Source organism: Somniosus microcephalus, chromosome 4 (genome assembly GCF_052327205.1).
Source record: "Somniosus microcephalus isolate GS21.2 chromosome 4, FLI_Smic_1.0, whole genome shotgun sequence".
NCBI classification, from domain to species: Eukaryota; Metazoa; Chordata; class Chondrichthyes; order Squaliformes; family Somniosidae; genus Somniosus; species Somniosus microcephalus.
This window is the reverse complement of record NC_140990.1, coordinates 269,558,829-269,581,559: the sequence shown is the minus strand read 5'-3', so window position 1 is coordinate 269,581,559 and position 22,731 is coordinate 269,558,829. Positions and strand designations below refer to the sequence as shown.

The 22,731-nt window shown below is 44.5% G+C and overlaps 1 protein-coding gene across 3 annotated transcripts in view; it reads right to left on the bottom strand.

The window, feature by feature from the left end:
• LOC147120450 (sodium-driven chloride bicarbonate exchanger-like) overlaps positions 1–22,731 on the bottom strand; it is a 424,151-nt gene that overhangs the window by 123,438 nt on the left and 277,982 nt on the right. For all 3 annotated transcript variants that reach the window (XM_085986414.1, XM_085986415.1, XM_085986416.1), the window contains one exon: positions 9,011–9,098. In XM_085986414.1, the coding sequence (XP_085842540.1) occupies positions 9,011–9,098 (88 nt within the window). The remainder of the gene's footprint in view (positions 1–9,010; positions 9,099–22,731) is intronic.

Here is a 22,731-nt window from a genome sequence, read left to right as displayed (position 1 = left end):
CATTCACCAGAATTTCAACTTCGGTAGAGGTGTATAATGGGTGATATCGAATCGGCCACCCGTTATACACCCTGCCCAATTTTCCTTTCCATTGAATGCGCTGGTACATCAGCAGCAAGTATTCCACAACCACTAAGGCCAGCCAACTTCATAAATGGGAGGAAATGGCAAAACATAGTACTGCTGTATCTGAAACAAAAAGTAGTATCAGTGAGATGCAGAAGGAATTTGATGACATGAAGAAAGCCATGAATTAAGTGATTGCAATGGAAACTACACTGTACAGTATCATATTTTGACAAGCCTACAAACACAAGGTTGGAATATCTCTGTGTAGAAATGGAATTGTTGCTTCAAAGTTCTGAAACACTGCTCAATAAGCACTTTGATTTTGGCATCGGCCTCAATGAAGCGCTCCTCAGCCCTACTGGCTGTCACAGTGACTGGTGTTATCAGCCAAGGTCAAAGCAGATAGCTGGAATCCCTCAGAAACCATTCACCAGCCTGCTATCTCCCTAGATTAGATCTTGAATGTTGGACTGTCATAAGATGTAAAAGCCGTAGCAGCTCCCAGTATGTTTGGCATTATCATTGAAGGTGCTAAAGCTGACATCACACACTCTGCACATCACCTGAGAATACAATTTCCTAATTTTGTAGGGCACAGATTAGCTTGATGGAACTCAAATGGGCACATATGTGTAACAGATGATGTCCTGCACCCTTGGGTAACTATCAGTGTCATAGAAGCCTTACTGCCTGGAATTTTGTTGTTGCAACTCAGTGCCAAACTACATAGGGGTAGAAATTCATCTTGGGCAGTGGCACAAAACAGGTGGTATCAGATCGGCCGCCCTTAATATGCACCGCCTGATCTTCAGTTCAGTTGCAGTCAATGAAGTTGACTATCAGGCACTACGTATAACATAGAAACATAGAAGATAGGAGCAGGAGTAGGCCATTCGGCCCCTCGAGCCTGCTCCGCCATTCGATGAGATCATGGCTGATCATCCAAACTCAGTACCCCGTACCTGTCTTCTCCCCATATCCCTTGATACCTTTAGCTCTAAGAAATATATCTAACTCCTTCTTGAATATATTTAAAGACTTGGCCTCAACCGCCTTCTGTGGTAGAGAATTCCACAGGTTCACCACTCTCTGGGTGAAGAAATTCTTCCTCATCTCTGTCCTAAATGGCTTACCCCTTATCCTTAGACTATGACCCCTGGTTCTGGACTCTCCGACCATCGGGAACATTCTACCTGCATCTAGTTTGTCCAGACCTGTCAGAATTTTATAAGTTTCGATGAGATCCCCTCTCATTCTTCTAAACTCCGGCGAGTATAAGCCCAATCGACCCAATCTCTCCTCATACGTCATTCCTGCCATCCCAGGGATCAGCCTTGTGAATCTTCGCTGAACTCCTTCCATGGCAAGAACATCCTTCCTCAGATAAGGCGACAAAACTGCACACAGTACCCAAGGTGTGGTCTCACCAAGGCCCTGTACAACTGCAGCAGGACATCCTTGCTCCTGTACTCAAACCCTTTCGCTATGAAGGTCAACATACCATTTGCCTTCTTCACCGCCTGCTGCACCTGCATGCTTACCTTCAGCGACTGGTGCACAAGGACACCCAGGTCTCGTTGCACTTCCCCTTCTCCCAATCTATTGCCATTCAGATAATAGTCTGCCTTTCTGTTTTTGACACCAAAGTGGATAACCTCGCATTTATCCACATTATATTGCATCTGCCACGCTTCTGCCCAATCACCCAACCTGTCCAAATCATCCTGGAGTTTCTCGGTATCCTCCTCGCAGCACACACAACGGGCGGCCAATCTGATCCCTCCCATTTTCTGCCACCATCTGAGATGAATTTCAAGGCCATAGAGCCTTAATGAACCAGGGGTAACAGTCTAAGGATAAAGGGTATGCCATTTAGGACAGAAATGAGGAGGAATTTCTTCACCCAGAGAGTGGTGAACCTGTGGAATTCTCTACCACAGAAGGCAGTAGAGGCCAATTCATTAAATATATTCAAGAAGGAGCTGGATATATTTCTTAAGGCTAAAGGGATCAAGGGGTATGGGGAGAAAGCAGAGACCGGATACTGAATTTGGATGATCAGCCATGATCACATTGAATGGCGGAGCAGGCTCGAGGGGCCGAATGGCCTACTCCTGCTCCTATCTTCTATGTTCTATGTTCCTATTCTGGATGCACTGTTGCATTGAGTAATGGCTCACTCCTCTCAAATTGTCTGGTCAGCTTGAGAGGACTATGAAGAACCGTAGACACTTCAAGAACTCCTCACATTGGTGTGTTCCTCTACCTGGTGTGCCACAAGATGACTCAGTTAAATAACCATCTTGCTGTGTAACCACAGGCATTGCATGCACTGCTCTGCAGTCAAATTTGGGTAGTTGCTCCCAAGGCAGTCAATGCATTCCTGTGGGTGTCTGATACCAGGGTTGGGTGGGATTTATGTAGTCGGCAATCCCTTTCAATCCTCTGCCTTTTTCCCGCTCCTTCTGTTATTGTTACTTCACTTCAAATTAAGGAAAACAAGGATTGGAGTATTTAAGTGGAATCCAGAGGAGTCAGAGCTGGTGGAAATAGTAATGCACGAAACTGAACTTAAAAAGCTTAAAACTACCAAAAGAAATTTTGAGTTACAGATTTTAACCCAGATTTTCCACTGGAGTTAAGCTGATTCCTGGCCGCAATGCCAGTACAATACAGTAGAAACATCATCGGCAGCCTGCTTCCTATTCACCCATGCAACTTGCAGTATTTTCCACCAGAAGTGACAACGGTCTTATAATACAGGAAACTGTGCACTATCCGGCACCAACAGGACCGAGCTGTTCCCGTTCCCTCAAAACTGCCGGACACTCCAGCGCTAATGTTGAAAGATACGGAAGCTTTTGAGCTCTGTATCTGTCAACAAACCCTAACAGCTTCTAAACAGTCCAAGCGTCTCTGTAGCGTCTCTGTAGCTTAGCAACAGCTTCAGCAGACCTTGCAGAGCTTGACTGTTGAGAAAAAAAGCAACGAGAAGAAAAAAAAACTAACAAAAACGGCTCCTGATTTTTGCCGGTGGCTCGAGCATTCCGGACAGTTAGCCTCCAGATAACACAAAGTTTCCTGTACACCCATGCAATCGATGCAGGGAATCAACTGCACAAGCTATGACAATATATATTTTTTTAATGAACAGCCAGCCAGCCACACTACACTGTGGCTTACTTATGAGCCCTACCAAAGCCAAGCTTCACCCCACCCCTACAGGTGAACTCCCTGGCAGAGTAGCAAGTAACGGATCTGCAAGGTTAACACTCGCCAATATTGCACTGGGCTGATATCATAGATTTTTCTGAGGCCAGCCTCAATAACCATTGTTCCTAGCAAGTTCCTAGCCTGTACTGGGTCAGACTACAGGTGCTTGCAATCAGCAGGGGCAGAAAATAGCCTGTAACTGCAACTCTTACAGGTTTCAGCTGCTAATTAAAGAGCTGTTTTATTTTTACTATGCACAGAAGAAATCATGGCTAGACAATGATACAGAGCAGCTTCATTTTCAGGCGGAACTTTAGAGCTGATGATGGAAGGACAGCAAAGGAGGTTTGCCCTTTTTGAAATTCAAGTGCACCCTTCTCATAAAAGAGATGTCCACGCAGTGAATGCAATGATGAGGAAAGAAGCTACCAGCCTCAAAACATCTGCAAAGATCAAGCTAGCCAGCATTGCACTATATCAAATAGATAGGCCAAGTATGTAGGTCATTATTAGTTTCCTCTCACTCTGTTACACTCTGAAGTTGCATAGTAAGTAAACCCTCAAAAAACAGCTCGAACCAAGCTTCAGATGCATGCCCACACTACAACAGAGAACACTTCAAGCTGGAACTAATGCCACACTACCATTTGAAAAGGTGGCTCCACAAAGCAGGTTTATCACACAAATACGCTACATCATCCATGTCCATTTACTCACATACAATCTTGAAACAAGATGGCCATTTGGCTGTCACTCTTCAAATGTCCAACATCTCAGCACTATTTCTCTGCTTGCAGGACAAAGTGGAGCATAATAGGAGAGAGTAGATCAGAACTGACAGAAGGGTCCCTCACTTCAGACCCTTTAATCAACATGACTAGGCTATGCTGGACATGAATAGAAGAAACATAGAAAAATAGGAGCAGGAGTAGGCCATTCGGCCCTTCGAGCCTGCTCCACCATTCAATATGATCATGGCTGATCCTCTATCTCAATACCATATTCCCGCTCTCTCCCCATACACCTTGACGCCTTTTGTATCTAAAAATCTATCTATCTCCCTCTTAAATATATTCAGTGACTTGGCCTCCACAGCCTTCTGGGGTAGAGAATTCCACAGGTTCACCACCCTCTGAGTGAAGAAATTTCTCCTCATCTCAGTCCTAAATGTCCTACCCCGTATCTTGAGACTGTGACCCCTCGTTCTAGAGCCCCCAGCCACTCCCTGCATCCAGTCTGTCTAGCCATGTCAGAATTTTATACGTTTCAATGGGATCCCCTCTCATTCTTCTAAACTCTAGTGAATACAGGCCTAGTCGACCCAATCTCTCCTCATACGACAGTCCTGCCATCCCAGGAATCAGTCTGGTGAACCTTCGCTGCACTCCCTCTATGGCAAGTATATCCTTTCTTAGGTATAGAGTGAGTAATGATGAAACTGAAGGCCTCTATGAAGCCCAGAACTAGTACCATTCTTTTCTTATTATTCATCCTCCCCTTACTCACTCACACGCACATATGTATTAAAGCCAACCATCATGACACACTTCAGCTTCATAAGTTGTGTCAAGGGGTGCATTTCAGCAACCATTCCATCAAACTACTTCTGTTTCTATATTTGGCCTCGAAGTGGAAGAGGCAGTCCCAGGTAGTGCCACAGCCCCAGCACCTCAAAGCACTCAGCGTCATTCATTCTATCTGTAATAAGCACCAGCACAGTTACATCCAGCCTGGTGACCATTTGAAGGAGATCACAGAGTATGAGTGGCCATGAAGCTGCTGATGAAAGAGCTAGCTAGCGCCCTTCCTCAGCTTCAGAGGCCTGGGATCTGGACCTCAGGGAGACATTTAAAAGAAAGATGCTATTGCAGCATCAATGTTTTCTATAGTCATTACAGAATGTGCTAAATACCCTGCAAGATCTGGTGGCGACTTCCGAAGGGTCCATAATGCACATCAGGCATGTATGACCACTTAACAGAACTGCAATCCAGCATGGAGCACATTGCCATTCTAAGGCATCTGCAGCAGAGTCACGCAGCGACATAGTCATGGTATCTAACATGAATGTTCAGACTGCTGCTATAAAGACCTTGGGTTCCAATCTCTAACAGACTTTCTTGTCCAGTTTCAACATACTACCATTACTCTGAATCCACAGAGAGGCAGATCTCCTAAATTCCAAGCTTCTGCCTGTAGATTAAGGTAATCTGACCTGTTTCCAACTACCACCCACCGCCCCACCGCCGCCCCCCCCCCCACCTTCCATCCTCTTCTTTGCCTCCACATAGCACAGAAATAGAAGATTCCCCGTTAGAATGTCAATTTTCTATATTATAATCACAGCAAATAAAAATAAGGCAGCCATAGCTCTTGGACAAGAATCCAAAAAAAATCAACAACATTTAGCAATGTAAATAACACCCAGCACAAACCTAAAGACAGATAAACTTTCTGAATATTAACAGATTCAATCTTATCATATTACAAGTTTAGTACTAGATAGTCTTAAGTTCATTAAGTGATAATTGTAAAGTTTCCAGATAACACTAAGTTAGATGGGACAGTAAGTAGTGGAGATGGGAGCAGGAGCTTGCAAAGAGACAAAGACAGAATAAGCGAGTGGGCAAAACTATGGTAAATGGAGTTCAATTCTACTTGAAGGGAATTAATTTGCAGGGTTATGGGAAAAATGCTGGAGTGTGGAACTAAATTGGACAGCTCATTCAAAGAGCTGGCACAGGCACGATGGGCCGAATGACCTCCTTCTATGCTGTAAGATTCTATGGGGTCGATTTTCAGTGTGCCGTGGAGTTGGGATTGGAGGCATGCAGGGGGTTAAATTCCTGAATTCGGGGGTTCGACACCATCCCGCCCAAAACCCGCCTCCATGTAAGTTTCAAAGGAGGCGGGTACCCGCCCCGCACTGGGACCCGCCGACCCCAGACGGGAAGGGATTAGTGCCAATTAACTGCCTGTTAACAGGCAGTTTTTAGTCTAATCCCTATTTTGAAGGTTGTCATGTGGGATTCCCGATGGCTCCAAACCACGCCAAGTTAGAGGAGTCGGGCCGTCGGGTTGAAGGACTTGGAGGGGTCGAGATGTCGGTGCTCAGGTGAGTGATGGGTGCATGAGTGCAAAGGTAAGTGTGTTTGGTGTGTCTAAAGTGTGTAAAGAAGTTTAAATTACTTGTACTTACCTTTATAGCCTTCCTTCCTCTAGGTTTCGGGAGTCCATCATTCAGCCGGCACAGAAAGCAGAATGGCTGCGATCTGTCAAAAGTGACAGCCTGCAGCTTTCAGTGCCGGCGAGATTTCTAACTGAGTCTGTGTAGAAGGACTTAGGTTAGAAGTAAGACTGTCAGTGTTTGACAGCTTCAAACAGCTGTGAAACACTGATATTTCATAAATGAAATTTCAGTCTGTGACGTCACCTGTTGCCGGGTGGCCCTTAATTGGCCTGCTGAGCCCAATGGGCGGGCTCAACAAGGTCAATCAAGTGAAAATCGCGTGGATTGGCCGCATCTCGATGGAGGCGGGACTACAACCCGAAAGTTGTAGTCCCGCCTCCTTCCCAACTTCTGAATGAAAATCACCCCCAATGATTCTATGGGGGAAAAATTCGGTTGCTTTGCACCTCCCATTAGCAAGCAACTAGTGCCCAGGCGCGGCACCGCCAACACCTCCCACAAAATTCAGCAGGAGGTTAGCAGCGGCGGTAACCGTTAGCGTCCCGCGGCGCTGCGCCGCGGCCAATGATGTCACCGCTGTGCGCAGTGCCCCGCTCGTGCCCCGGCCGCGATCTTCGGTAGCGCCCCCTGACATACCGCCGGACGCTATGTTCCCTCGCAACGCCGCAAGAAGGAGGCGGGGAGCTTCCAGTAGCGCCCCGCTTCCCTCTTGGGGCACTACCAATGAATTTCGGCCGTGGGGGCGCTAATTTTTTCGGGATGCTAGAAGTAGCGCCCTGGCGAAGTTAGCACCCCAAAGGGGGTGGGACTCAATTTTTCCCCCTATGATTCTAATGTGGGCAAATGTGAGATCCATCCACTTTGGATGCAAGAAAGATAAATCCGAGTATTTTCTGAATGGTAAGAGATTAGGAACTGTGGAGGAGCAAAGAGATTTGGGTGCTCAAGTTCACAAATCATTAAAAGCTAGTAGAAAGGTACAAAAAACAATTAAAAAGGCTAATGGAATGTTGGCTTTATCTCAAAGGGGAGGAATTATGCTTTAGTCGTATAGAGCCTTGGTCACACCCCATTTGGAGTACTGCATTCAGTTTTGGGCACCACACCTCACGAAGAATATATTGGCTTTGGAGAGGGTACAACGCAGATTCACCAAAATTATACTGGGGCTTAGAGGGTTAAATTATGAGGACAGGTTGCAAACTTGGCTTGTATTCCCTTCAATATAGAAGATTGAGGGGTGATCTGATCGAGATGTTTAAAATGTTAATAGGATTAGATATGGTAGCTACAGAGAAACTATTTCCTCTGGTGGGGGAATCAAGAACAAGGGGACGTAATCTTACTATTAGAGCCAGCCCATTCAGGAGTGAAATCAGGAAGCACTTCTTCCACACAAAGGGTAATAGAAATCTGGAACTCTCTGCCCCAAAAGGCTGTGGATGCTAGGTCAATTGGTGTTTCAAGGCTGAAATAGATAGATTTTTGTTAGGTAACTGTATCAAGGGCTATAGAGCAAAGGCGGTTGAGGTGCAGATCAGTCGTGATCTAACTGAATGACAGAGCAGGCTCGAGGGGCTAAATGGCCTACTCCTGTTCCTAATGTTCCTATGTAAAAATTATGCGACAGAAAAATAGAATTGCTTCGTGTCTAAGAGACATCTGTTTCTTTTATTAATTGAATTTAGTGAAACCATTTTGGTGGAAGAGGCACCAACATTCACTAATCCTCAGAATTTCTAAAACTGTTCATCATTTCTGATGTTAGAATTTAACTTGCAGTAGCTGACTTTACAAGTATACTGCAATATGCAAGTTGGATATTCCTTTCTCTTAACATCACAAGTCATTTTACAAGTCATTGATCTCACAGACTAAAGCTATTCATCATCATATATTTGGCAGTTATTGCCAAAATATCTAAATCATATCTATTAATAAACCTTCAAAGATACTCTTTCAATCAGTCACTGTAATAATTAAAATATTTATTTGTTTATAATAATTAATCATTCTGAGTTGTTAAACAATGGTGTCAGGTGAAATGTTCTCATTGGTAAATTTTCTTAAACAAAAATGAAAGCAAGAATTACAAGAGAACAAAAGACATTGCAAATGCACAGATTCACTGTATGAAGATCAACAGCTTCATTCAACTCCTGACACTGGTGTGGTGTCAGCATACTTGTGCCTACATGAATCATCCTGAATAGTCATACTATTTAAACATTTTTTTAAAAATGCAACCACATCCCGGGTATATGTAATTCTTGTTTCTTCGGTCGTAATGAGACAGACATAAAATGCAGCTTCCTGTGTACCATAATTGAAATTAAACCCCTGTCCTCTCAAACTCATGAACAATTTATTGTACTGTCCAGTCCCCCAATGTAATTTAAACAATCTACATTTGTAGTATTCTCAAAAAAATTATGACATTAGTCAGATTAGCAAGATTGTGATTAATGAATGATCAAAGTGTGCAACAGATATTGCTAGAACACATTGAATTAAATACTTTGCAAATTCAGCACTTGCCTCATCAGTCATCAGGGTTGCAATCGACCTGCCAATTTCATGATATTGTGGACCTTTACCAAGAGGCCCCAAGAGAATAAACAAAAATCTATGGGGGGAAAAAAGCAGTAACGTGAGTAAAGCATTAGGGATAATAATAATCATAGAAAATTCTGGTAGGCATTAATTTTCAGTTAAACCTGTCAGTTCCACAGGAATACATTTTTTGTTTGTTTTGCAGCATGTATTATCCAATTTGATGATCATTTATCTTCCCCTAGCATTGATCGTGAACTGTGGTCATATCCAATGGAATGGGCAGCACGGTGGCATAGTGGTTAGCACTGTTGCCTCACAGCGCCAGGGACCCGGGTTCAAATCTGGCCTCGGGTGACTGTCTGTGTGGAGTTTGCACATTCTCCCCGTGTTTGCGTGGGTTTCCTCCGGGTGCTCCGGTTTCCTCCCACAGTCCAAAGATGTGCGGGTTAGGTTGATTGGCCATGATAAAAATTGGCCCTTAGTGTTAGGGGGGATTAAATACATGGGGTTACTGGGATGGGGCTTGGGTGGGATGGCTGTTGGTGTAGGGACCGGGTGCTAGGGTTTGGATGATCAGCCATGATCTCGTTGAATGGCGGAGCAGGCTCGAAGGGCCGAATGGCCTACTCCTGCTCCTATCTTCTATGTTTCTATGTTTCTATGAATTACGTAAAAATGGATATGTACGAATTCTAATGCTGTAATTGAATGATGCTATATCGAGTGAGGTGCAAGTGGTTTATACATTCAACCTGAACCCTTGCGATTATAACGCAGCCTTGAATTTACTATCCAGATGCCTAATTTTCTATAATGTACAGTGTTTAGTATTTTCATTGAGGAAGAATAAAATGATCACTTACATTTGATATAGAGTTAGAGTCTGCTAGAACTATAGAGAGAGCTGACACCATCCACCATGAAGAGCACAACACCATCTCCATATATTGTCTACCTTTTGTTGTTATTAAATTAAGTTACATAGAATTACATAGAACTTGCAGCCTAGAAACAGGCTATTCAGCCCAACAGGTCTCTACCAGTATTTATGCTCCACACGAGCCTCCTCCCACCTTACTTCATCTCGCTGTAACACTCTATCCTTCTATTCCTTTCTCCCTCATGTACTTATCGAGCTTCAGCTTAAATACATCTATGCTATTCACCTCAACCACTCCCTGTGGTAGAAAGTTCCACATTCTCACCACTCTCTGAGTAAAGAAGTTTCTCCTGAATTCCGTATTGGACTTATTAATAACTATCTTATATTTATGGCCCCTTGTTTTGGACTCACCCGCAAGTAGAAATATCTTCTCTACATCTACCCTATCAAACTCCTTCATAATTTTAAAGACTTCTATCGGGCCACCTCCCAATCTTCTCTTTTCTACAGAAAAGAGTCCCAGCCTGTTCAGTCTTTCCTGATAGTTATAACCTCTCAGTTCTGGCATCATCCTTGTAAATCATTTTTGCATTCTCCTGTGCTTCCATATCAATTTTGTAATATGGAGACCATAACTGTTCACAGTACTCCAAGTGTGGTCTAACCAAGGTTCTATATAAGTTCTACTAAATGAAGTTGTGTTAAAATTCAGGTTAACTGCAAATCACTTTTTTATTAAATATATGTAAACTAAAGTAACTCTTCAAATTAATTCACAATTTTATTCAATAAAGATACACCACTCTTCTGTAATTCCATAGTGCAGTATTGCCAGGTAATACTTTCCATAGACTGCAAGACAATCAGTAAGACAGAAATACTGCTGCCGTTAATGTAAAACAGACTATCATTTGAAACTATGTCAATTGTTTCATCCATATTTGCTCTCATTCCTTGACGTTCTTGAACTTACTTTCTTTGCCTTGTTTGTCTTTTAGATTGTAACTTCTTATTCTATGGCCTTTATGTTTAACACAATACCAGCTCAGATGAACCCTGAAATTCATCAAGGACCGGAATTTGCATTATCAGGGCGAGTCAGGTGTGGGCAATCGGTGTGGCGGCTTGGAACCCCCATTCTTCATTTCAATCCGCTCCTCAGAACGACTTTCCCTTAATGGTGCCTATTAAGGTAAGCCTGCGCGTTAACCGGCCCTATTAAATGGTGTGGGTCTGATGACATCATCGGTGACTCATTTCCAGCTGGGATATTTAAAGCAGCCTTGGCCACATTGCATTTGAAGGTTCATCTAGGAGTGTGTAGGCAGTACATATCATCATCTGGTTATTGCTAAGCCTTGCACAGTCGGCTTTGCAGAGACACAGGACAGCACCCAGTTTCTCAGATGACTCCCTATATATTCGTAGCACACAGGGAGGTCCTCTTCCCTTCTGATGGGTGCAAGAGACCTCCCCAGGAGACTAAGAGAGCCTGGCTGCAAATTGCAGAGGAGGTCAACAGCAGGGATGTGGTAAGGAGTGTAATAATCAGTAACATGTCATTCTAGAATGGTACACTAGGTGGAGCTGTATGTTTAGTAAGGGGCTACCCACAAGGCAGTAGTCAAGATGGATGCCTGTACACTAGTCCACATAGCTGTTCATAATGAAAAAAAAAGTTTATGTCGTTATGATTGATTGATATTGATTGATATTGATTTTGTTTAACCTCTAAGGAAGGGGATGTAATGATCAGTAACATGTCATTCTAGAATGACATGTTACTGATCATTACAAGGAGGACCTGGGTGCAGTGCTGGAAGCGCTTCAATGATCTCATGAGATTAGGAAAGATGAGTGCAAAGCCACATACACCTTCATCCTGCTGTGCCTGTCACCACATCCCCATCACTCTGCCTTCCCAAGCCTACTCCTGCACATCATTACTCACACCAACATCTGACAAACCACCCCTCACACTCAACCTCAACCTAATGCAATCATACTGACTAACACCACACAAGGAGGAATTTTGCATTGGCACCATGCTCCCTCAGTCACCCTCTAAAGATGCCACCTACACATTGCTTACACTCATGCTATCATTCTTAGTCAAACATCTCTTCTTTCCCACAATAAGAGGGAGAGGGAGAGAACCGGAGGTGGCCCTCCATCCTTCATCACGTTGACTCCAGCACAGGAGGTCGCCCTGGAGGTCTGAGGAGTTGCAGAGCAGCTGGAGGTGGGAGACGGAGAGATGGAGACATCTCAGCAACCTGGTGACAGAATTACATCTCATACAGCCACATGGCATACAGCAGTCACTCATATGGGGACTGATGTCAGCAGCCAGTGAATGTTCTTCATGTGCATAATAGTATCATTACCCATTCTTGATATTACATTTCTAAATAATCTCTTTACTCTCTCACAATTCCATCAAAAGCCCTCCACAACTGTCCAGACGGAAAAGGAAGATGACTCCTCAGAAGAGCCTCCAACCTCTGAGGGTGCACCGTCAGCAGACATAAGCACACCCAGCACCAGCACAGATACACACACCTCGGTGGGTCCTACGCGAGATAGAGTAGTGTTGTCACCTGATGTCACAAGTGAGCAAGAGATGGTGGAGACAGGGACAGTAGTGGAGTCTCCTCACCAGAGGTCACAGGACTCTTGCAGCTCTGCTCAGCTGCATGCAAATGCACAGCCTCGGGGGCCATCGAGATGAGGGCAATCCTGGAGGTGCAGGAAGAAGTGCAGGAGGCACTGACAGGTTTTGCGACCATGATGTCTGCAAATGTGCAGAGAATGGACAAGTCCATCTCCAACATGAGCACCACCGTTGTGGTGTATGTAACCTGTTCCACCTTAAGAGAACTACCTTAAGAGATGTACTACTTTCTCTTGGCTGCTGTATACTGTAATACCGGTGGTGACCACACCGGTATATAAGTGTTGTGTAGGGATTTGCTGGGCAGTTCAGCCCTGACCTCCGAATAGTAAAGACCTGTTAAAGTTATTCTTGTGGTCTGTGTCCAGTGATTTATAATAAGCATAACTGGGACACACAGACTTAACAACCGTGTCACAGGCTCTTCCATGGAAAGGATGGCCATCTGAAAGGAGCAGCTAATATGCCATTCACATGAGCACATGCTAGCTATGAAGAACAGATGGCAGAGGCTCAAAGACCTGCTCTCTAGAAGGGATGTCAACTTAGACTTACGTCCTCTTGGCCCCACTGCTGTGCAGCAAGGTGCTCCCCAGCTCCTTGTTAGCAGGGAAGTGCGGGTGGCCTATGAAAGGGATGATGGTGAGAGGGCTCCTCTCAAAATGTTCACACTTCTCCCCTGTTGCTTCCCCCTCAGTTTGAGCCCCAGATGCCTCCTCGGATCGTGATGATCGAGTCTGCCCCTACACAGTCGCAGGAGGAGCAGACTTTGGCGGGGCCATCAAAGGCTCCAAAACACAGAGGACGTCCGCCAAAAGTGTCTACGCAGTCGCAGCAGGGAAGTGAGCAGGCTACCTCTAACTCTGCTGAAGTCATGGGGGTTGCACCTCGTAGAAGCATGCGTAAGCGAAAGATGACACAGAAGTAGATGCACAAGGGTAAGCACATAAGTGTTTAAAGAACTGTTTCTGTTAAGGTTTCGTTACTCTTATGTCATATATAAAACTATTTATTTTCACCACTTTCCGGTCATCCCCATTTTTGTCTGCTACTTTGGATGTGGCTCAGTGAGTTGGAGTGAATGGTAAGATGTAACATTACGTCCAGCAATGGGGTCAGTGTGAAAGGAATGGGTTGCTCATGTTAGGGATGCTTTATGGTGTTGTGGGAAACATAGAAACATAGACATAGAAGGTAGGAGCAGGAGTAGGCCATTCGGCTCCTCGAGCCTGCTCCGCCATTCAATGCGATCATGGCTGATCATCCAAATTCAGTACCCGGTCCCTGCTTTCTCCCCATAACCCTTGATCCCTTTAGCATTAAGAAATATATCCAACTCCTTCTTGAATATATTTAATGTATTGGCCTCAACTGCCTTCTGTGGTAGAGAATTCCACAGGTTCACCACTCTCTGGGTGAAGAAATTCCTCCTCATTTCTGTCATAAATGGCCTACCCCTTATCCTTAGACTGTGATCCCTGGTTCTGGACTCCCCGACCATCGGGAACATCATTCCTGCATCTAGTCTGTCCAGTCCTGTCAGAATTTTATAAGTTTCAATGAGATCCCCTCTCATTCTTCTAAACTCCAGTGAGTACAAGCCCAATCGACCAAATCTCTCCTCATACGTCATTCCTGCCATCCCAGGTATCAGCCTGGTGAATCTTCGCTGAACTCCTTCCATGGCAAGAACATCCTTCCTCAGATAAGGCGACCAAAAGTGCACACAATACTCAAGATGTGCTCTCACCAAGGCCCTGTACAACTGCAGCAAGACATCCTTGTTCCTGTACTCAAACCCTCTCGCTACGAAGGCCAACATGCCATTTGCCTTCTTAACTGCCTGCTGCACCTGCATGCTTACCTTCAGCGACTAGTGCACAAGGACACCCAGGTCTCATTGCACTTCCCCTTCTCCCAATCTATTGCCATTCAGATTGCCTTCCTGTTTTTGCCACCAAAGTGGATAACCTCGCATTTATCCACGTTATATTGCATCTGCCATGCTTTTGCCCAATCACCCAACCTGTCCAAATCATCCTGGAGATTCTTGGCATCCTCCTCACAGCACACACGCCCACCCAGCTTTGTGTCGTCTGCAAATTTGGAGATATTACATCTAGTTCCCTTGTCTAGATCATTAATATATATTGTGAATTAGTGGAGCCCAAGGACCGGTCCCTGCGGTACCCCACTACTTACTGCTTGCCACTCGGAAAAAGACCCGTTTATTCCAACTCTTTGCTTTCTGTCTGCCAACCAGTTCTCTATCCAAGTCAATACCTTGCCCCCAATCCCATGTGCCTTAACTTTACACGCTAATCTCTTATGCGGAACCTTATCAAAAGCCTTCTGAAAGTCCAAATACACCACATCCACTGGTTCTCCCTTATCTATTTTACCAGTTACATCCTCAAAAAATTCCAGTAGATTAGTCAAGCACGATTTACCTTTTGTAAATCCATGTTGACTTTGTCTGATCCTGTCACTGTTTTCCAAGTGCTCTGCTATTACATCTTTTATAATGGACTCTAGCATTTTCCCCACTACTGATGTCAGGCTTCTCTCTACCGTTTTCTCTCTACCACCTTTTTTGAATAGTGGGGTAACATTAGCTACCCTCCAATCCATGGGTACTGTTCCAGATTCCATCGAATGCTGGAAGATGATCAGCAAAGCATCAACTATTTCTAGGGCCACTTCCTTAAGTACCCTAGGATGTAGATTATCAGGCCCTGGGGATTTATCGGCCTTCAATCCCATCAATTTCCCTAACACCATTTCCCTACAAATACTGATTTATTTCAGTTCCTCCCTTTCATCAGACCCTATGTTCCCCGACATCTCTGGGAGGTTATTTGTGTCCTCCTTTGTGAAGACAGAACCAAAATATGTATTTAATTGGTCTGCCATTTCTTTGTTCCCCATTATAAATTCCCCTGATTCTGACTGCAAGGGACCTACGCTTGACTTCACCAATCTTTTTCTCTTCACATATCTATAAAAGCTTTTACAGTCAGTTTTTATGTTCCCTGGAAGCTTACTCTCATATTCTATTTTCCCTTTCTTAATTAATCCCTTTGTCCTCCTTTGTTGAATCCTAAACTGCTCCCAATCCTCAGGTTTACTGCTTTTTCTGGCCAATTTATATGTCCTCTCCTTGGATCTTATGCTATCCCTGATTTCCCTTGTTAGCCACAGTTGAGTCACCTTTTTTGTTTTTTTTTATGACAAACTGGGATGAACAAATTCTGTAGTTCATCCATGCTGTTTTTGAATGGATAAGGGAATGGAGTTCCTACAATGTGTGCAGGACTCCTTTCTAACCCAATATGTAAAATGCCCAACAAGGGAGAATTTGCTATTGGATCTAGTAATGGGGAATAAACTAGGGCAGATAAGAGAAGTAAAAGTAGGGGAACATATAGGCAATAGTGACCATAATATAATACGCTTTAAGTTGATAATTGAAAAGGACATAAGTATTATGAAAACCAGGTTAATAGATTGGAGAAAAGCTGATTTTGAGAGGCTGAGAGTTGTGGGGGGAAATGGGCAACAATATTGGCAATCAACGAGGTCGAACAGCAATGGGAAACATTTAAAACAGTGTTCAACAAAGTGCAGGAACAATATATTCCGTTAAAAGGAAAGAACAAACAACAAACTAAACAATAATGAGACTCCATGGATGAATAAAGCCGTATGGGAACAATTGAGGGTAAGGAAAGAGGCATACATTAAGTACATAGACAGCAGGGGAGTGCATGATAAGGGAGAATACGAAAAGATTAGGAGAGCAGTGAAAAAAACAATTAGGCAGGCAAAGAGGAACTATAAAATTAAATTATCAAGGAACATAAAACAAAATAGTAAAATATTTTATAGGCACATCAATTTAAAAAAAGGAAGGTTGGGATGGGAATAGGGTCAATAAGGGATAGACAGGATAATACCACAGGTAACGATAGATAGCAGAAACATTAAATCATTATTTTGCTTCAGTATTTACCAGGGAGATAGAACAGGTGGGCCTGACATTGGATGATGAGATTAGTAATGAGATAAGTGCATTTAAAATAAAAAAGGGGATATATTAAATAAACTAATCAAAATCAAAGAGGATAAAACCCCTGGTCTGGATGGATGACATCCACGCATTCTAAAATAATTTAGGGAAGAGATAGCAGAGGCATTACTACGCATATTTAATAATTCATTAGAAAAAGGTGTAGTGCCAGAGGACTGGCGGATAGCTAACGTAATATCAATATTTAAGAAGAGGAATAGAACATGTCATGGGCATTATAGACCAGTCAGCTTAACATCAGTGGTAGGAAAAATAATGGAATCCCTACTAAAGGAGAAAATAGAAGAACATCTAGAAACCAAAAATATAATATTTAATAGTCAGCATGGATTTCAAAAGGGAAAGTCTTGCTTGACCAACCTTATTGAATTTTTCGAAGAGGTAACAGAGACAGTAGACAATGGTAATACAGTAGATGTAATTTATCTGGATTTTCAAAAGTCCTTCAATAAGGTACCCCATAATAGACTGATGAACAAGGACAGAGAATGCGGAGTCAGGGGACAAATAGCAGAATGGATTGCTGGCTGGCTTCAAGACAGAAAGCAGAGAGTAGGAGTAAAGGGTAGCTATTCACAGTGACAGAAGGTGGGTAGTGGTGTTCCACAAGGATCAGTGCTGGGACCACTGCTGTTCACAATTTACATTAACAATTTAGACTTTGGAATCAGTAGCACAATTTCTAAATTTGTGGATGACACCAAATTGGGGGGGATAGTCAATACTGAGGAGGACTGCAACAAATTACAGGAGGACATTAATAAACTTGCAGAATGGGCATATAATTGGCAAATGAAGTTCAACACAGATAAATGAGGTATTACACTGTAAGGGGACAAAAAAGACTTCTTAGAATTAAAGGTTAGAAGAAACTATAACTTCTTAGAATTAAAGTTAGTGGAAACTAGAAGGCTGATAAGTTTGTCTCCTATCCTTGCTTAGGAATGTAGGACCTAGACGAAACAAGAACTGTAAAGCTAATAAGCTGGTCTTTTGTCCTTGCTTAAGATAAGGCAGGACATATAGATTCTCAAAGCATGATGTATGCACCTCCTGGCCAGAGCAGGAACAGATAATTTAGCTCACAAATGCTGTAGAGATGGGTTTCTGTGAACTATTCAGCAAACTCCCTGATAAGGAGCCTATTCTATACACCAATCAATAATCATAGAAGGGGTGTGCACGAGAGGTGCACACCTCAAGTTAGGGTATAATTGCTGTACGTATTTGATACTCGGTGGAAGAATCCTTTCTCTGGGATGAGACTGAGATTTTCCCCCTGCATATGCTTGAATAAAGATCGTGAAACTTATCCAAGGTGTCCGTCTGGTGAATTCGTGGTTGCTATAGGGCAAGTGTCGACCCCTTATCTCAGGGGGTCTGCTTGAGAGGAGGGAAGACTTCTCTTTTTCCCCAACAACATTTTGGTAGGAAGAATAGGGAGGTCACTTATCACTTGGAGGGTGCGAGTCTAGGTGGGGTAGAGGAACCTCGGAGTACAAATACACAAATCACTAAAAGTTGCGACACAGGTTAGCAAGGCCATAAAAAAAGAAAACCAAGCACTAGGGTTTATTTCTAGAGGTATAGAATTGAGAAGTAGGGAAGTTATGCTAAACCTGTATCGAACCTTGGTTGGACCACACTTAGAGTACTGCATACAGTTCTGGTCACCATATTATAAAAAGGATATAGAGGCACTGGAGAGGGTGCAGAGAAGATTTACAAGGGTATACATATCAGGAAAGCATGAACAGGCTGGGTCTCTTTTCTCTTGAAAAAAGAAGGCTGAGGGGTGACCGAATAGAGGTCTTTAAAATTATGAAAAATTTTGATAGAGTGGATACAAAGAGAATGTTTCCACTTGTGGGGAAGAGCATAACTAGAGGCCATCAATATAAGATAGTCACCAAGAAATCAAATAAGGAATTGAGAAGAAACTTCTTTACACAAAGAATGGTGAGAATGTGGAACTCGCTACCACAGGGAGTGGTTGAAGCTAATAGTATAGATGCATTTAAGGGGAAGCTAGACAAGCATATGAGGGAAAAGGGAATAGAGGGTTATGCTGGTAGATTTAGATGAGGAAAGACGGGAGGAGGCTTGTGTAGAGCATAAACGCCGGCATGGACTGGTTGGGCCTAATGGTTTGTTTCTGTGCCGTATATCCTATGTAATCCTATGTCTTCCACTGATGCACAGCCTCCTCGTCCTCCTCCTTTGAAAAGGCTGTGCGTTCTGTGCCTTGCTCCTCATGCAGCTCTAATCCCCGTTGCTGCACTATGTTGTGCAGCGTGCAGCAGACGACTACAATTCTGGATACCCTGGCTGGTGCGTACTGAAGGACTCCTCCAGATCTGTCAAGGCATCTGAAGCGCATCTTGAGCATGCCTATTGTCTGCTCTATGGACATGTGTCTTTCATTATATCTCTCCTTGGCCTCAGTACTTGGCCTCCTCAAGGGTGTTATGAGGCACATCTTCAGTGGATATCCCTTGTCTCCAAGCAGCCAGCCGGTAAGTCTGTTTGGCGGTGTGAAGTGCTGAGGGAGGGTGGACTGGCGCAGGATGAAAGAGCCATGACAGCTGCTAGGGAATTTGGTTTTTTGGTTGCAAAGGAGCTGCACATTGAGGGAGTGGAAACCCTTACGGTTCACAAACACTCCTGGGTGATGATGGGGTGCCCCGATAGCCACATGTGTGCAGTCGATAATGCCCTGCACCCGTGGAAAGCCAGACAGCGTCAGTAACACTGGCTTCATCAGTGGCAATATTGATATAATTGGCTGACTTGTCAAACATGGCATCGGTGACCTGTGTGATGCATCTGTGGGTGGCCGACTGCGAGATGCAGCAAACGTCTGCTGTAGATCCCTGGAAGGAGCCTGAGGCGAAGAAGTTGAGGGCACTGGTGACCTTGACAGCCACTGGTAATGCATGTCCACCAGGTTCTCTGGGCTGCAGGTCTGGTTCCAGTAAGCTGCAAATGCCTGCAACGACCTGGCACGATAGTCTGAGCCTGCTTTGGCACTGCTGCTCAGTCATGTTGAGGAAGCTCATCCTCTGCCTGTATACCCTGTGTTGGGAGAATCGCCTCTGGCACGGTGCAGCCCTGCGCTGATGCCCTCTGTCCTGTGGAGCATCAGGTCGTTGAGGAGAAGGTTGTTGTTGTTGTTGCTGCTGCTGCTGGTGGTGGGGCTCCTCCTGGTCCGATTCTGAGAACCAGTGTGAGACAGTATAAACGGCACCCATGCTGAGGTAATAGATAACAGGTCAAGCAGAAATCAGAGGACTAATCTGTCAATGGCGTGATAGGTAGTAGCAATGAGGCGAGAGTGGCTTCCGAATCTGCAGAAAAGAATAGCAAACTGTAGACACCTAAATCTGTGTTCAAAATGCACTCAGCAGGAGGTTTTCACTTAGGCAAGAAAGCAGGTGTCATGTGACAGTATTTATTGTGCTTTCCATGCTCTGCAGTAATGACCTCGATCAATGGCCACTGAGCTTCCACCTCAGCTTGATAGACATGGTTCCCGAACTGCGTGATTCCCATGGGCATCCAGTGAAATTCAAAAGGTCTGGTTAAAAGCACAGTTAAGCATCTGACAGCAAGGTATTAATGAGGTAAATTAGGTTGCCCGCCTCTACCTTTCGAATCTGTGCTGCACTGGCAAACGTGCCTGAGTTAAAGGTGCGAGGAGGCGGGATGACAGCGCATTCCTGACCCATTCCCATTTTGTGTGCATTTTACTCCCAACCTGCCTCCAATATCGCAAGCATGGCAGCATGAAAATTCTGGCCATGGAGTCAGCTTTCTGATCTATTTCTGTATGTAGGATTATTTAATGAAAATCCAAACCACAGGAGTTCTAATCTAGAGGGTAAATTCTGCAATCACTCACTCCCAGTGAAGATCTGTGATCGAGAAGAATGCAGGTCAGAGAATCAACGCAAATGTAATGGCCAGAATTTGCTGTCAGTGGCAAACCTTGAAGAAAGCTGCCCACAGAGATCTTGTGATCTCTGTGGTGAAAACTTTAGCTTTTCGACCTTAATTTGATTGTAGTGCTGTCAAAAGGGGATCTCCAGTGTGCATTAGCAGTGATGTCATCAAGCTGCCTTAGCAGCCAATCACATTTGAAGAATTCTCATCTGAGGAAGGATGTTCTTGCCATGGAGGGAGTGCAGCGAAGATTCACCAGACTGATACCTGGGATGGCAGGAATGACGTATGAGGAGAGATTGGGTCAATTGGGCTTATACTCGCTGGAGTTTAGAAAAATGAGAGGGGATCTCATTGAAACTTATAAAATTCTAACAGGACTAGACAGACTAGATGCAGGAAGGATGTTCCCGATGGCGGGGGAGTCCAGAACCAGGGGCCACAGTCTAAAGATAAGGGGTAAGCCATTTTGGACAGAGATGAGGAGGAACTTCTTCACCCAGAGAGTGGTGAACCTGTGGAATTCTCTACCACAGAAGGCAGTAGAGGCCAATTCATTAAATATATTCAAGAAGGAGTTAGATATATTTCTTAAGGCTAAAGGGATCAAGGGATATGGGGAGAAGGCAGGGACAGGGTACTGAGTTTGGATGATCAGCCATGATCTCATTGAATGGCGGAACATGCTCGAGGGGCCGAATGGCCTACTCCTGCTCCTATCTTCTATGTTTCTCATAGACAGCAAACCAGGAAATAAAAAGCACTGATTTTCCTTCACTTTGTAAACATTTTAGAAAGTGTAATAAAAATTGGGACATACACATGAGGTTAGGGTAGAAGCTGAAACATCATAAACAAACTTTTAAAAAATTAAAATATTTTTTATTATTTTAAAAATCTAGTAATTTTTAGCATAATGGAGAAATTTGACATTCCACAAATATAAAATTAGTTTTTCAGGGCCAGAACAGTTGTTCAACAGTCAATGTGTTTGTTAGGCCTATTCCAACAAGGCTTAACTTTTATGCGGTGTTTAACAACGATATTAGAGCAGAAAAGGGAAAGTTTCCGTGATTTTACTGATTACCAGCTATGGGGAGTACCCAGCGCAGCCTGTGGCGGAGCAGGAATGACCGACCACAACTTCAGGATTTCCATGTTTATCTGCGCATGTGCTAAATCCTGAAGTGATGGACAGTTTCAGAGGGGTAAAGACGGCGAATACTGACAGTTTCGGCATCATTACCACCAAAAAATCCAAGCCATTGTAAACTAACTCTGACCTATGCATTCTTAGAGCACAACTTCCTATTGGGAGGGCTGAATTTACCCTTATATATCACAGGCTAAAAATTGAGTAGCACCCCATTTGGGGCGCTAACTTCGCCGGGTGCTATTTTTAGCGCCCCGGAAAAATTAGCACCCCCGCGCCAGAAATGAAGTGGTTGCGCCCCAAGAGGGAAGCAGGGTGCTACTGGAAGTGCCCCACATCCCTCTTGGGGCGCTGTGAGTAAATATCGCAGCGCTACATGCCGCGGTATTGCAGGCCTTCCTCCCCTTCTTAAGGGCCCCCAGGGATCGGGAATGCCGGCAAAAGAGCCCGGCACTCAAGAGAAGTGCTGGGCTCTTGGAGCACAGCCGGCACTCCGCGGGGAGGGGGGGTCGTTCAGGAGGCCGGGGACAGGAGCGCAGGCAGGTGCTGGCTGGCAGCCAGCAACAAAAATAGACGCCCTGCACCTCGCCTTTAAATTGCGCCTCCCCAGCCGCATGTAGGCCCCCCTGAGCCTGTCAGACATAGTGTCCGGCAGTAAGTCAGGGGGCGCTCCCTTAGATCGCGGCCGGGGCGTGAACAGGGTGCTGCGCACGGCGATGATGTCATTGCCGGTGGCGCAGCGCCGTGGCGCGATACCGGTTAGTGCCACCGCTAACCTCCAGCTGAATTTCGCGGGAGGCGTGGGCGGCACCGCGCCCAGGCGCTAGTTGCTTTGTGCCCTGTTAGCGCCCACTTAGGGCGCTAACAGGAGGCACAAAGTAACCCAATTTTTCCCCCCACATATCATGTAGCCTATTAGAGTATCTGTGCTTCTAGCAAAAATGTTTGCTTTCTGTCCTGG